Raw genomic sequence first — 14,125 nt, forward strand, 5'->3', positions numbered from 1 at the left:
GGATGTAAGGACGTTAGGACGTTAGGATGTAAGGATTTGTAAGGTACCGTAAGGGATTGTAAGATTGTAAGGACGTCTAGGATTGTAAGGATGTTAAGGATCGTTACGGATGTAAGCGATGTAAGGATTGTCAAGGACGTGTAAGCGATGTTCGGACGTTATAGGACGTTTAGGACGTTTAGGATTTGTTAAGGATATAAGGATGTTGATGTTAAGGATGTTTTAGGACGGTTTGAGATTAAGGAGTTAAGGATGTTGATGTTAGCGACGTAAAGGATGTAAGGAAGTTAGGACGTTAGGGATGTGATTGTTCTAGGACCATTTAGGTAGGACGTTTACGAGTACAGTAGACGTAAGGGACGTTTAGTACCGTAAGGATGTAAGGATGTTGTAAGGCGTTAGGATGTAAGGCTGTATAAGGATGTAAGACCTCGTAGGCCCCGTATAGGACGATTTAGGATTTGAAGGATGTAAGGATCTTTGTAACGGATTTGTAAGGATGTTGTAAGGACGTTTAGGGACTTTAGGGATTGTAAGGATGTTAGGATGTAAGGATTGGAAGGATGTAAGGACGTTTCCCCAGCCTGTATTGTCAGGATGTGTAAGGACTGTTAGGATGTAAGGGATTGTAAGGACGTTAGGATGTAAGTATGATAAGGATTGTAAGGACGTAATGACGGTAAGGGACGTAAGGACGTTAGGGAATGTAAGGATGTAAGGACCGTTTAGGATTGCTTATAGGATGTAAGGACTGGTTCGTTAGGATTGTATATGGTATTGTTAAGGACGTTAGGATTGTACAGGATGTGAAGGATTGTAAGGAGGTTGGACGTAAGGATGTAAGGATGTAAGGATTGTAAGGATGTAAGGATGTTAGGACGTGTTTTAGGACGTAAGTACGGAGTAAGGATGTTTAAGGATTCTGCTTGTAAGGACGTTTAGGATGTAAGGATTGTAAGGACGTTAGGATGTAAGGATTGTTGTAAGGATGTTGTAAGGATGTACGGGATTGTAAAGGATGTAAGGATGTAAGGATGTAAGGACGTTAGGACGTTAGGATGTAAGGATGTAAGGATGTAAGGATGTAAGGATGTAAGGATGTAAGGACGTTAGGATGTAAGGATGTAAGGATGTAAGGATGTAAGGATGTAAGGACGTTAGGACGTTAGGACGTTAGGATGTAAGGATGTAAGGATGTAAGGATGTAAGGATGTAAGGATGTAAGGATGTAAGGATGGACACTTGAAAAAATGCTGCTCCAAAAACAAGTTGAAGAAATAATGAAAACAAGCTGCCAATAGAACAAGTGAAAATGAGCTTGGTGAGATCTGTTGAAATAAGAAGTGATATTTATATAAATCACATCTTGTAATCAGCTGGAGAACTCATTCTGAACTATATCTGACCAGAATCAGGAGATGTCGTGTTACAATATAAGCCGCTAATGCTCAAAGGTGTTCTGAAGTTAGTTAGTTGGTGATTTCCTAATAAGACGAGTTTCCTCTGAGATAGAACTCAAAATACGATGTTTTAAGTTAACTTACTGTAAGTCGCTTTGGACAAAAGCGTCAGCTAAATGTAATGTAATGAACAAGATGATGCACGTCTAAAACCAAGACCTGATGTCTCACTGCGGTGTCACTCCTGGAGTTATTGAGTCTTCAGGAGTAGAGACACATTCTGACTGCATATCAGACACAGACACTGGGCAGGACGTGGAGTTTGTTGTGGTGTGAGGTCGTGACTGATCTGCCTCACCATCAGCAGGGTGAACATGGTCTGTCCCACGTTGAATCCGTGTCTCCAGTTATGGTAGGTGATCTTCCTGTAGCCTTTACTGAGGGAGTAGATGAACCTCACCAGCGCCTGCCAACACACACAGATTGATGCTTATGTTAGTATGATGAAAGGATGTTTTTCAGCCACACCAATAACCTTCACTTCGCTAACTGATCCCTAGAATACTGAAGATACCGGATATCAACTATTTTATTAACAGAATTCGTATGAAAACAAGATGGAGCTTGATTTGTATTCCTTTTGTGTCCTCAGGTTGTTGGATTGACTTCCAGACAAATTGGTTTTCTGGTTATTATTCTGCAGTTGTTAGTTCTCGCACGTCATCATTTTGAGTGTACTGTTGTTCAAAAACACTTCATTATTCAAGCTTCTGATCACTTGTTGGAACTTCTGGTTAGACCATTATTGCTATTACTTAGTGTCGCCAGCTTTATCAACCTTTACTTACCAAAGAAACAGCTTTAAGCGTTCAATGATTGGCGATTAATAGATGGGTAATCTAATCTAATAGGGAGAAAGCAACATAGCTAGGTTGTACAATGTTAATGTTCATTTAGGCCTTGTAACTAATTGACCAGCAGTTATTAATGGTATGATCTACAGTAGCTTGAAGTGAATATATCTGCACTTTCCTTGTTGTTCTGTGTGATTGTTGTCACTTTGGACAAAAACGTCAGCTAAATGATATGTAATGTAATAACTTTCCCTTGCTTATTAAGTGGGTAGCTTACGTTCGGGTCCTGTTCACATTCAATTAAGCTTAAAAGTTGGCAATGAACATCTGAAGTCCTTCCTGCCAACATACAATACACCCAAAAGCATAAAGAAACCTGGAAGTGATGTCAAACACAGCAATAGTGATTCAACTATACTAGTAAAATGCATATATAAGTACTCGGACTTTAAGAAAAAACACTGAAAGTCAAATAAATACTGTATACTGTAATGATATATGTGTAACAATAAAAGCTGTGAAGGCTCCTTCCCTTATAGCCTTGTTTTACTCATTAGTGCTGAAGGCCCTCTCTATGGAGCTTTGCAACACAGAATAGTTGAGTTAGCCTGCGATGCTAACTCATTGCTTTATAAAGACTACCCCCAGGCTAATGGAGCTAAGGCAGCTTTCAAACCAAAGCCTGGAAAATATGACAGCAGATGATGAGGCTGAGTCCGAGGCTAAATCCCCGAGAGTAAACCCAACACTGGGCTGAAAGCACTGCTGAATGTGCTTCACGTTTATAAGAAATTCAACACATTTTTAGGGCAATAAGAAGGGCAGTGTGCATCTCATGGCCCTGGGTTAACAATGAGTGAGAGGGCGCTACATTTTCGCAGGGTCAACTCTTACCCTAGGGCTAAAGATAACAGAGCTCACCTTTAAGAACATGCAGTTTGAAAAACCCATAAATCTACTGTTTTTATGGCTCCAACTATCCGTTTAATGTGATAGAGAATTATTTATTCGGCCCTGTACTCAGTTTAAATTATATTTGAGAGTATAGCTTGTGAGAGACGTGACTCCTGGTGTGAAGAGGCAGGCCCTTTCGTTGTGTTGAGGTTTCAACCACAGCAGATATGACCCTAACCCTAACCCTAACCCATAATTCAAATCCGTAATTTTAACTAGTACATATTGATGAATTCAAAATTATCTGAATAGCACCACCATGTGGAATTTTAAATGTTTTAATAATCGCAAGTTGCCCGGACCTAACCATGTTCCAAAATCCCACCATCTTACGGAAATTCCCCAGACGTGAATGGGAAATAACCAGCTTTCCAAAAATGTTTGGAGAGGCCGGAATGACTAGTGGAAAATCAGGCCTTTTGAGTCGGAAAAGCCGGCGTTCCCGTGGCCGATCCCTTGCACTTAACCTAACCCTAACCTAACCCAGATAGGTGACTGCTTTATGAAAAAACAGCCATAAAACCATCTTTTCCTTGGATAATAACAGGACAGATGGGACGCAGAGAGCAGGATGGTCATCTTATCAGGTGGATACTGTATCTCCCTGGAGCGCATCACTCTCTGCTAGGGAAAGAACTTGCAGTATCTTGTCGTAAAATGTTGATTATTCTCCTAATAAAACTTAAATATCGAGGAGATAAACCCAGAGTTAGTTGTAACCTCCGATAAATCCTCAGTGTCTGACATCAGTTCAAAGATCTCCTCCTTGTGTTCCAGCTCCAATTTCATCCCATAACGGTTGCAAAATGTCTGAAAGGAGCTTCCAACTTCATAAATGATAACTCGTCTGTCATTGCAACCCTTACACAGGTTCATCACAGAGTTTCATTGTGCAAAAATGAACCTAAAGCGACAAATAAAACATGCACTCACCTCTCTGGGAATGTGGAACTTGTCCACCACTTTGAGTTCGTAGTACATCTTGATTCCACACTTCACCAGCTCCAGTTCAGTGTGGTGATAATCGTAGAAGTGGAACTCAAACAGCTCCACCTTCTTAGAGTCAGGCAGGACCTCCGACTGCGGACAAATAATAGAAATGAAGACATTAATAATAAAGCATGAGAACCTGAAAAGAAGGCCGTTATCCTGATCTAACAAAGAGTACTGTGGATAATTGATTTAGTTTGAGAGTTTATTTGAGTATACCTGGAAAGAGTTTTTGTGGATTTAATTGTTTGGACTATGATCTGTCTGGAACTGTTAGAGTGGTGCAAGCATGAGTCCTAAATCCTGACATTGTAGCACTTCCTGCCCCCTGGTCTGGAGGTCAATGGTTTTCTGAATGTGTTTTTGGTTGTTAGCCTGAAATAAGGCCTGTGGTTAGTAACACAAGCTGAAGAGATTTTTATTCCACGACTTAAAATACGTCAGTAAATACCCCACTGGTGGATTAAAAAAATGGTGGTTGCTAACAAGTGTCTAAATGAGACGACTAAATGCCATCACGGCCAACATTAGCAGCCTTTAGTTTAGCGGTGGTGACGTGAAGTCATGTGACTGCGCTGTAGTTCCTTTATAGCCCAACATTAGCCTCCTTTAGCTTAGCGGTGGTGACGTGAAGTCATGTGACTGCGCTGTAGTTCCTTTATAGCCCAACATTAGGCTCCTTTAGCTTAGCGGTGGTGACGTGAAGTCATGTGACCGTGCTGTAGTTCCTTTATAGCCCAACATTAGCCGCCTTTAGCTTAGCGGTGGTGACGTGAAGTCATGTGACTGCGCTGTAGTTCCTTTATAGCCCAACATTAGCCTCCTTTAGCTTAGCGGTGGTGACGTGAAGTCATGTGACCGTGCTGTAGTTCCTTTATAGCCCAACATTAGCCGCCTTTAGCTTAGCGGTGGTGACGTGAAGTCATGTGACCGTGCTGTAGTTCCTTTATAGCCTTTTTACTTCAATGCTTGCTATTTTAATTCATGAACCCTTTGTAGGGTTTAACATCAAACCTCTTCACTGTTTGTTGTTTACCAGGATCTCAGTGTTTGTTGTTGTTTACCAGGATCTCCTGCAGCTCCTCCTCCTGACACTCGTCCGGTTCCTTCGCCCATCTCTCTCTGGTGTTCTGCAGAAACACAGCAATATGACCTTGGATGAAATGGTTTGGCATCAATCAGCTGATCTGAGGTCACAGAAGGTCGTCCCTCTCTGTCTCTTCCTCTCCGCTGACGAATCACCCTTTAGAAAATCTGACAGCTTATTTCACTTTATAAATGAAGCTCATCTCCTGTTTGTATCATATCAACCGACACGTGGAGCAGACGCTGTTCTTCTGTCTTATCACTGGATAAAGCGTTTTTTACTTTAAAATAAAAAACCTGGTGATACACGGCGCTACAGCAGCTGGTACACCAGAGGTCGCGTTAACCGAATATTTTCCGTCTATGACAGATTTTTTTTAACAATGACGGAAAAATCTGAAAGCAGTCTGTCATTTTGATGGATTAGAACAAACTCGGATCAGCGGACCCCCCCCCCTCGTCAGAGTTGTGGGAAGGCCGACGGGTAATACTGGATTTTGACGGAAATGTTACGACCTCTGCACAACCTCTGGCTGGTACAGTGCAATTTAAAAGGCAAAGGAGAAAGAGTAAAGTTAAATATAAAATCAAAAGGCAAGTTATTAAAATATGTACAAACAAACAAGTAGACCACCAAGAAGTAAAATGTGCAGTATTTGTATTGCCTATATAAAGTATTAAAGCTACCTAACTTCACTCCTTCCACCTTTGAATTCCATGCCGTCACAGTAACCCATCCTATACAGTTAACCATTGTTGTTCTCTACCGTCCACCAGGCGCCTTGGGGGACTTCTTGGAGGAATTAGATCATCTCCTCTCACACATCCCTGAAACTGGCCCTCCCGCTGTACTTCTCGGAGACTTCAACCTCCAGACAGGGAAGATAGACGAACTAACATCTCTGTTAACCGCCTTTGCTTTCTCACTGTCCCCGTCCCCACCAACTCATAAAGCTGGCAATGTCCTTGATCTCATATTCTCAAGGAACTGCGCTACTTCTAACCTCTCTGTAAACCCGCTCCACACATCCGATCACTTCTTCATTTCATTCTCTCTACCCCTTTCCAAACATAACAAACTAATCTCTTCTCATCCTGCACTTGTCCGCCGTAACCTTCGCTCCCTCTCCCCCTCTACCTTTGCCTCGTCGGTGCTCTCAGCCCTCCCTTCCTCTGACTCGTTCCAACTCCTGCCTCCAAACTCTGCTGCAGAAACTCTCCTCTCTACTCTCTCATCCACTCTGGACTCGCTCTGTCCTCTCACATCTCGGCAGGCTCGTCAGTCCCCTCCTGCTCCCTGGCTAAAGGATGCACTGCGTGCTAATAGAACCGTCCTTAGGGCAGCAGAGCGGAAATGGTGGAAATCCAAACACCGTGACGACCTCCTAACCTATCAGGCTCTCCTCTCCTCTTTCTCTGCTTCGATCTCTCAGGCAAAAAGCACTTTCTTTCAAGATAAGATCCAATCTTCCTATTCCAATCCTAAAAAACTATTCTCCATCTTCTCCACCCTCTTGGACCCTCCAAAAGCTCCCTCCCCCTCCTCACTTCTGTCAAGCGACTTTGTTACCCACTTTGAAAAAAAGGTTGATGATATTCGCTCTTCTTTTTCTGACTCACCTTTACTCACCGCTGGGTCACCAGACCCTCCTTCCACCAACACACTTACCTCCTTTTCCCCTCTCTCTCCAAGTGAGGTTCTTACCCTCATTACCTCTGCCCGCCCTACCACCTGTCCTCTGGACCCTATCCCTTCAAACCTCCTTCAGACTATCGCTCCTGATATTCTACCGTTTCTCACCCATTTCATCAACACTTCTCTAACTTCTGGTCACTTTCCAAACAGTCTCAAGGAGGCAAGAGTAAACCCTCTCCTAAAGAAACCCACTCTCAACCCGTCTGATGTTATAAACTACAGGCCTGTCTCTCTCCTCCCGTTCCTGTCTAAATCACTTGAACGCGCTGTCTTTAATCAACTCTCCTGTTATCTCCATCAGAACAACCTTCTGGATCCGCACCAGTCTGGTTTCAAGGCAGGTCACTCCACAGAAACTGCTCTCATTGCTGTCACGGAGGAACTGCACACTGCCAAAACTGCATCCCTCTCCTCTGTCATCATCCTGTTGGACCTGTCTGCTGCATTCGACACGGTGAATCATCAGATCCTCCTTCGCACTCTCCAAAAACTTGGAGTTTCAGGCTCTGCACTTTCCCTCCTCACCTCATACCTGAAAGACCGTACCTACAGGGTGACTTGGAGAGGGTCTGAGTCCGACCCTTGTCAATTAACTACGGGGGTCCCTCAGGGCTCTGTTCTTGGTCCCCTCCTCTTCTCCGTGTACACAAACTCGCTCGGATCAGTCATTAGCCAGCATGGTTTTTCTTACCACTGCTACGCTGACGACACCCAATTAATTCTGTCCTTTCCCCGCTCAGAGACCCAGGTCGTCGCACGCATCTCTGCTTGTCTAGCTGACATCTCTCAGTGGATGTCTGCTCACCACCTCAAGCTCAACCTTGACAAGACTGAGCTGCTCTTCCTTCCGGAAAAAGATTGTCCAACTCTTGACCTGACAATCAACATCGGCACCTCAGTTGTTTCCCCGACTCGGACTGCAAGGAATCTGGGTGTGACCCTAGATAACAACCTGTCCTTCACTGCAAACATCGCTGCTACAACCCGCTGCTGCAGATACACGCTTTACAACATCAGGAGGATACGTCCCCAGCTGACACAGAAAGCGACTCAGGTTCTGGTCCAGGCTCTCGTCATCTCACGCCTAGACTACTGCAACTCCCTCCTGGCTGGTTTACCTGCATGTGCCATCCGACCTCTGCAGCTCATCCAGAATGCAGCGGCTCGTCTGGTCTTCAACCTTCCTAAATTCTCCCACACCACTCCGCTCCTCCGCTCCCTTCACTGGCTTCCGGTAACTGCTAGAATCCACTTCAAGACACTGGTACTTGCTTACCATGCTGCGAATGGATCTGGCCCTTCCTACATCCAGGACATGGTTAAACCGTACACCCCAGCGCGTGCACTACGCTCTGCATCAGCCAAACGACTCGTTGCGCCCTCGCTGCGAGGGGGACCCAAGTTCCCATCGGCGAAAACACGTGGGTTTGCTGTCCTGGCTCCAAGATGGTGGAATGAGCTCCCCATTGACATCAGGACGGCAGATAGCTTGCACATCTTCCGGCGCAAACTGAAAACTCATCTCTTTCGACTCCACTTCGAGCGTTAGAACTATTAACAAAGCACTTATATACTGATAAAGGACTGGCTTATCTAAAGCCAGTTGAGTAGCACTTGAAATGTTTGGCTCTATGAAACCTGATGTACTTTATGATTCTGTTTTCTTCAAGGTTGTGTCTTCCTGGTCGAATGTACTTATTGTAAGTCGCTTTGGATAAAAGCTTCAGCTAAATGCAATGCAATGTAATGTAATGTAAAGGAACCGCTAACATTTAAAAATTGTATATAAAATGTAGTAGCACTAGTTGCACATAGAAATCTTTAATTTAATTACATTTCAACATAACAACAATTAAAAACGATATGTTATGCCCCATTATCAACTTAAAACCATCCTATTGTTTTTCAACACTTACTGTAACAGAGTATGATTTGTACAAATGATCAAATTTATGATAATGTTTGCGTGGATTTGTTTCCTTGTTTCCTCAGTTTGTGTTCAAGGCTAAAAAGTACAGAAAAAGGCGATGTTTGGAAAGTGCAAGTGATGCCGCGGTGCAGATGGTTTCTTTATATCAGCCTTTGAGTGTTTGAGTCTCCCTGTAGCCGAAGCATTCATTTATTATTACATTTTATTTCAATCTATTTTTATGTAAATACTGCTATATTTTTTTTATGTTAGTATAGTTTTCTTAAAATAGTTCTCTATCTGTGTTTTTCTATTTTTGTTTTACTTTTATGTAAGCACCATGACATCAAGTCAGAGTCCTCGGACGTGTCAACCTGCCTGGAAATAAACCTGTTTCTGATTCTGATTTATTTATTTTGTATTTATTTACTGACCAGAGGCCTGTACTACGAAGCAGGATGTTCGCTTAGCGGCTAACTTCAGGGAAAACTCTGCTTTCCGGTCTTACGAAGCTGGTTCTCTTTTTAGCGGCTAGATCTCCATGGTAACTGATGCTGAGCGGCTAACCTGCTCCGGACCAGGTTAGGTTGCAGGCTAAGAGCTCAACTCAGTGAAAGCACCGCCTGCTGACCAATCAGAGCTCCGTGTGCGGAGTTTAAAGCGATCAAGTCATATTACAGGAGAAAGGAAATACAGAAAAACTGCCGTTGCAGGAAAGACGGCCGGCAAAAATCAGCGACTGTGTGAACGTGAACATGAATAGAATATCACCTCCATCTTCAGAGCAATCTGACTATTATAACATTAGCGTTAAGAAAGCTTAATTAAATATCTGCCACAACATAAGTAACCGGATCAGAGTAACATTAAGTACAGTCCGCGGCATATCACTTCATAATGTATCATATATCTCCTGATCTGAGTCAGCTGAGCCGTATCTGGCCGTGCAACACTCACAGTGTCACATACTGTATGCAGAAGTATTATTTTAAACAACACATTAAGTTGAGGAAACACTCGAGACAAATGTAATTAAAGTCAGATGGTGTCTTAGACGGGCAGTGATATCATAAACCTGTTAATGTACGCATTCAAACACTTGTTCTGTTCCCAGCTGTATTCACCTTGCAGGTGCAGCTCTGTGGCTTTGATCCTGGATCAAGTGTTTAAGTCATGGATGTTTAAAGTTTAACTTCTTCATATGTCTAATATTATAGTTGACTTTTCATTCAGGAAGTATGACGCTGCGCTGTCAGTGCGCTTCTCCATGTTTGTGATTGGTCGAATGCTCCAGATACCACCCCTCTCATGTGAACGCGCACCTAACTAGATAGGACACGGCTGGCTTGAGCGATCCACTTGATAACCAGCGTCGTAGTACAATTTAGCGAGAGCGCGTATGTTTTGGATTAGGCCAACCGGATAACTCAAACATATCCACGTTAGGTTGAACCAGCTTCGTAGTACAGGCCTCTGGACGTGTTGGATCTCGTCCTTGCGACACTTGACGTGGTACAGCACCATGTCCATGATTTGTATAAATTATGAACTTTAAATCTGATAATGTTTATGTTTGTGTGGATTTGTTTCCTTTAATTTCTTAGTCAAAAACATCAGTTCGTGTTCTCAGCGAAATGCATCTGTGTAACGTAAAGATGGGAAGTTGAAGTAATGCCATTGAGTGTGTCCGAGGAGAAGATTTGGTGGAAGCATTCATTTGTTATTTACGTATTGATGTATTTATTTACTGACCAGGACGTGTTGGATCTCGTCCTTGCGGCACTTGACGTGGTACAGCACCATGTCCTGGAAGATGTCCTTCCTGTTCTCCAGCTTGTTCAGTTTGTCGTACGTATCGGTGTTCAGCACCGACCAGCCCAGGAACTGAGTCAGAGACTGGGGACATTACAGGAGAAGTAATCAGATTACATTTCAAAATATGGGGGTAATTAGCAGGATCACAGTGTTATTAAAACCCTAAAAAGATCATATTGTGTTTGTTGTAAAAGGATCAGATGTTTTCTGGGTTAGAGCTGATCTGTAGGATAATACTTTAAGTGTGAATCTATACGTCTACTATCTGAACCTGCTGGAGGTGATCTTTTTGATTACACATGGCCCTAATCCTCTTCTTAAAAATCCTCAGAATCCTGAATTCTTCTGACTTGTTTGAAAGTGGATCAGATGTTATCCCTTCTCCGTAAATGGTGCTGTTCTGTAGGCTAATACTTTAAGTGTGAATCTACACGCCTTCACTTCCTTTGCTTCATCTGTTCTGTTTTTAATTCAGCAGGTGAACCCATATGTTCATCAAATAGTGTGTGTGAGCTTTCTGCTTTTTTAAACTGTAGTACGTGCTCATGTGTTTCGGTGTTACTGCGTGAATCTGCTTCATGAAAGGCAGGTTTTCCTATAAATAAAATCATTTCTGATCCTAAATATCTTGTTTTTTTCTTTCCTAAAATTAAAACCCTGGTTATATTTTATTGACAAGATAAAAAAATCGTTCCTCTGTTTTTCGGGGAACATTTGAAGCTGTCGTGTTGTGTGTTTTAATCCTGAGCTGAGAGACTTGAGCAGAAAGCCTCGGGGCGCAGAGATAAATAATGCAGACGCTCTGAATGGACCCAGTGTATTTATAAACCAATGATTCACACAAACACTCACACACACACACACACGCACCTCCATCAGTGTTTCATCCTGCTCATCAAAGGGTTTCCCATCTTTCCGGTTATAGAACGTTGCCACGCCCACTATCTCCTCTTTCTTGTTGACGATGGGCAGAGATAAGACGTTCTTAATGGTCCAGCCCGAATCATCCAGAGGCTCTTTCTGCACACACACACACACACACACACACACACACACACACACACACACACACACACACACACACACACACACACACACACACACACACACACACACACACACACACACACACACACACACACACACACACACACACACACACACACAGTCATTTGTTATCATGTTACTCTCATATTGGAAGAGTACATTCAGATTTTTTCCTGTACAGAGGGTCATCCATTGAGTCCCTTCAGGGTGAAGCTGAGGAGGACGGCTCGTGGCGTGACCTTCTACATTCTGAGGAAATATGAGATAATCAATAATTCACCTGCTCACTGACCCTAAAATATGAACAGATTGTATAACAGCAGCAGTTGCTGAAATGAAGTCATGTGACCGTGCTGTAGTTCCTTTATAGCCCAACATTAGCCACCTTTAGCTTAGCGATGGTGACGTGAAGTCAAGTGACCGTGCTGTAGTTCCTTTATAGCCCAACATTAGCCACCTTTAGCTTAGCGGTGGCGACATCAAGTGATGTGACCGTGCTGTAGTTCCTTTATAGCCCAACATTAGCCACCTTTAGCTTAGCGGTGGCGACGTGAAGTCATGTGACCGTGCTGTAGTTCCTTTATAGCCCAACATTTGCCACCTTTAGCTTAGCGGTGGTGACGTGAAGTCATGTGACCGTGCTGTAGTTCCTTTATAGCCCAACATTTGCCACCTTTAGCTTAGCGGTGGTGACGTGAAGTCATGTGACCGTGCTGTAGTTCCTTTATAGCCCAACATTAGCCTCCTTTAGCTTAGCGTGGTGGCGTGAAGTCATGTGACTGTGCTGTAGTTCCTTTATAGCCCAACATTAGCCACCTTTAGCTTAGCGGTGGCGACGTGAAGTCATGTGACTGTGCTGTAGTTCCTCTATAGCCCAACATTAGCCACCTTTAGCTTAGCGGTGGTGACGTGAAGTCATGTGACCGTGCTGTAGTTCCTTTATAGCCCAACATTAGCCACCTTTAGCTTAGCGGTGGCGACGTGAAGTCATGTGACTGTGCTGTAGTTCCTTTATAGCCCAACATTAGCCACCTTTAGCTTAGCGGGTGGTGACGTGAAGTCATGTGACCGTGCTGTAGTTCCTTTATAGCCCAACATTAGCCACCTTTAGCTTAGCGGTGGCGACGTGAAGTCATGTGACTGTGCTGTAGTTCCTCTATAGCCCAACATTAGCCACCTTTAGCTTAGCGGTGGGTGACGTGAAGTCATGTGACTGTGCTGTAGTTCCTTTATAGCCCAACATTAGCCACCTTTAGCTTAGCGGTGGCGACGTGAAGTCATGTGACTGTGCTGTAGTTCCTTTATAGCCCAACATTAGCCACCTTTAGCTTAGCGGTGGTGACGTGAAGTCATGTGACTGTGCTGTAGTTCCTTTATAGCCCAACATTAGCCACCTTTAGCTTAGCGGTGGGGACGTGAAGTCATGTGACCGTGCTGTAGTTCCTTTATAGCCCAACATTAGCCACCTTTAGCTTAGCGGTGGGGGTTGATTTACATCAGATGTTTCACGTTTTGTATCATCACCTGTTAGGGATAAACAGTAGGGATGCTTGGACCGATTTTAGCCCAATTCACGCTCATCTGCAGGTCAGCAATTAATGTGAAATGCACGGATGCTGCTCCGTGACATGAATAACTCGCTATGATAATAAGTATGTTTTATAAACAGGAAATACTAAGTATCTGGTATGGATTAGTGAGATCGACCTGTGAGGCATTTTCTTCAACATTCAGATTCACTTTGAGACGTATGAACGAGGACAATGGCTTTCAGAGACTCTGTATAATAAGGATAAATATAATGGTCGCTTTATAGCCCTCAGGAAACCAATTTACACTAAAGAGAGCAGGGGGAAAGTATCATCTATTTAGGCAGAATCCCTCCGATTGGTCCCTGGTGCTCTTTTATGAGACACCATTATACAGCTTGATTACTTTTTTAATACAATATTCATAAATATACTCTGAGATCTGTTTCATTCACATCACTCAACACATAATGCAATGACTGTAATCTGTGATATGCTAATATCAACATCATAATCTGATTACAGATACTGAGCGAAAACAGCAGGAAGCGCTGATTACACGTAAAGATGTATAATAAGAAGCAAATGAACGATAGACTGGATCTGATGGATGATTTTCACATGCTTTGAAGACATTAGGGAACCAATGTAAATGTGTTAGAGTTGATAATGACTACATTTTCATTTATCTGTATATTAATTAATGTGGAAACAAACTGGTATGTGCTGTAACCACCTCTGCTAAGGTGACATTGTTGTATTTTGTGTTGTTATTTCCAGAGAGCATAATTGCTATTCCTTTGCATAGTGTAGCCAGCTTTACTCACGAAAGAAAACCGTTTTTA

General features: G+C 43.1%; 1 protein-coding gene across 2 annotated transcripts in view; it reads right to left on the bottom strand.

Moving 5' to 3' along the window:
• Positions 1–1,758: 1,758 nt before the first annotated feature.
• Positions 1,759–14,125, bottom strand: part of LOC117557039 (rod cGMP-specific 3',5'-cyclic phosphodiesterase subunit alpha-like) — a gene marked incomplete at its 3' end in the record, with an annotated part of 54,818 nt that continues 42,451 nt past the window's right edge. For both annotated transcript variants that reach the window (XM_034232716.1, XM_034232715.1), the window contains 5 exon segments: positions 1,759–1,866; positions 4,142–4,288; positions 5,263–5,328; positions 10,642–10,785; positions 11,575–11,724. In XM_034232716.1, the coding sequence (XP_034088607.1) occupies positions 1,759–1,866; positions 4,142–4,288; positions 5,263–5,328; positions 10,642–10,785; positions 11,575–11,724 (615 nt within the window).

The sequence above is a fragment of the Gymnodraco acuticeps genome, unplaced genomic scaffold (genome assembly GCF_902827175.1).
Source record: "Gymnodraco acuticeps unplaced genomic scaffold, fGymAcu1.1, whole genome shotgun sequence".
NCBI classification, from domain to species: domain Eukaryota; kingdom Metazoa; phylum Chordata; class Actinopteri; order Perciformes; family Bathydraconidae; genus Gymnodraco; species Gymnodraco acuticeps.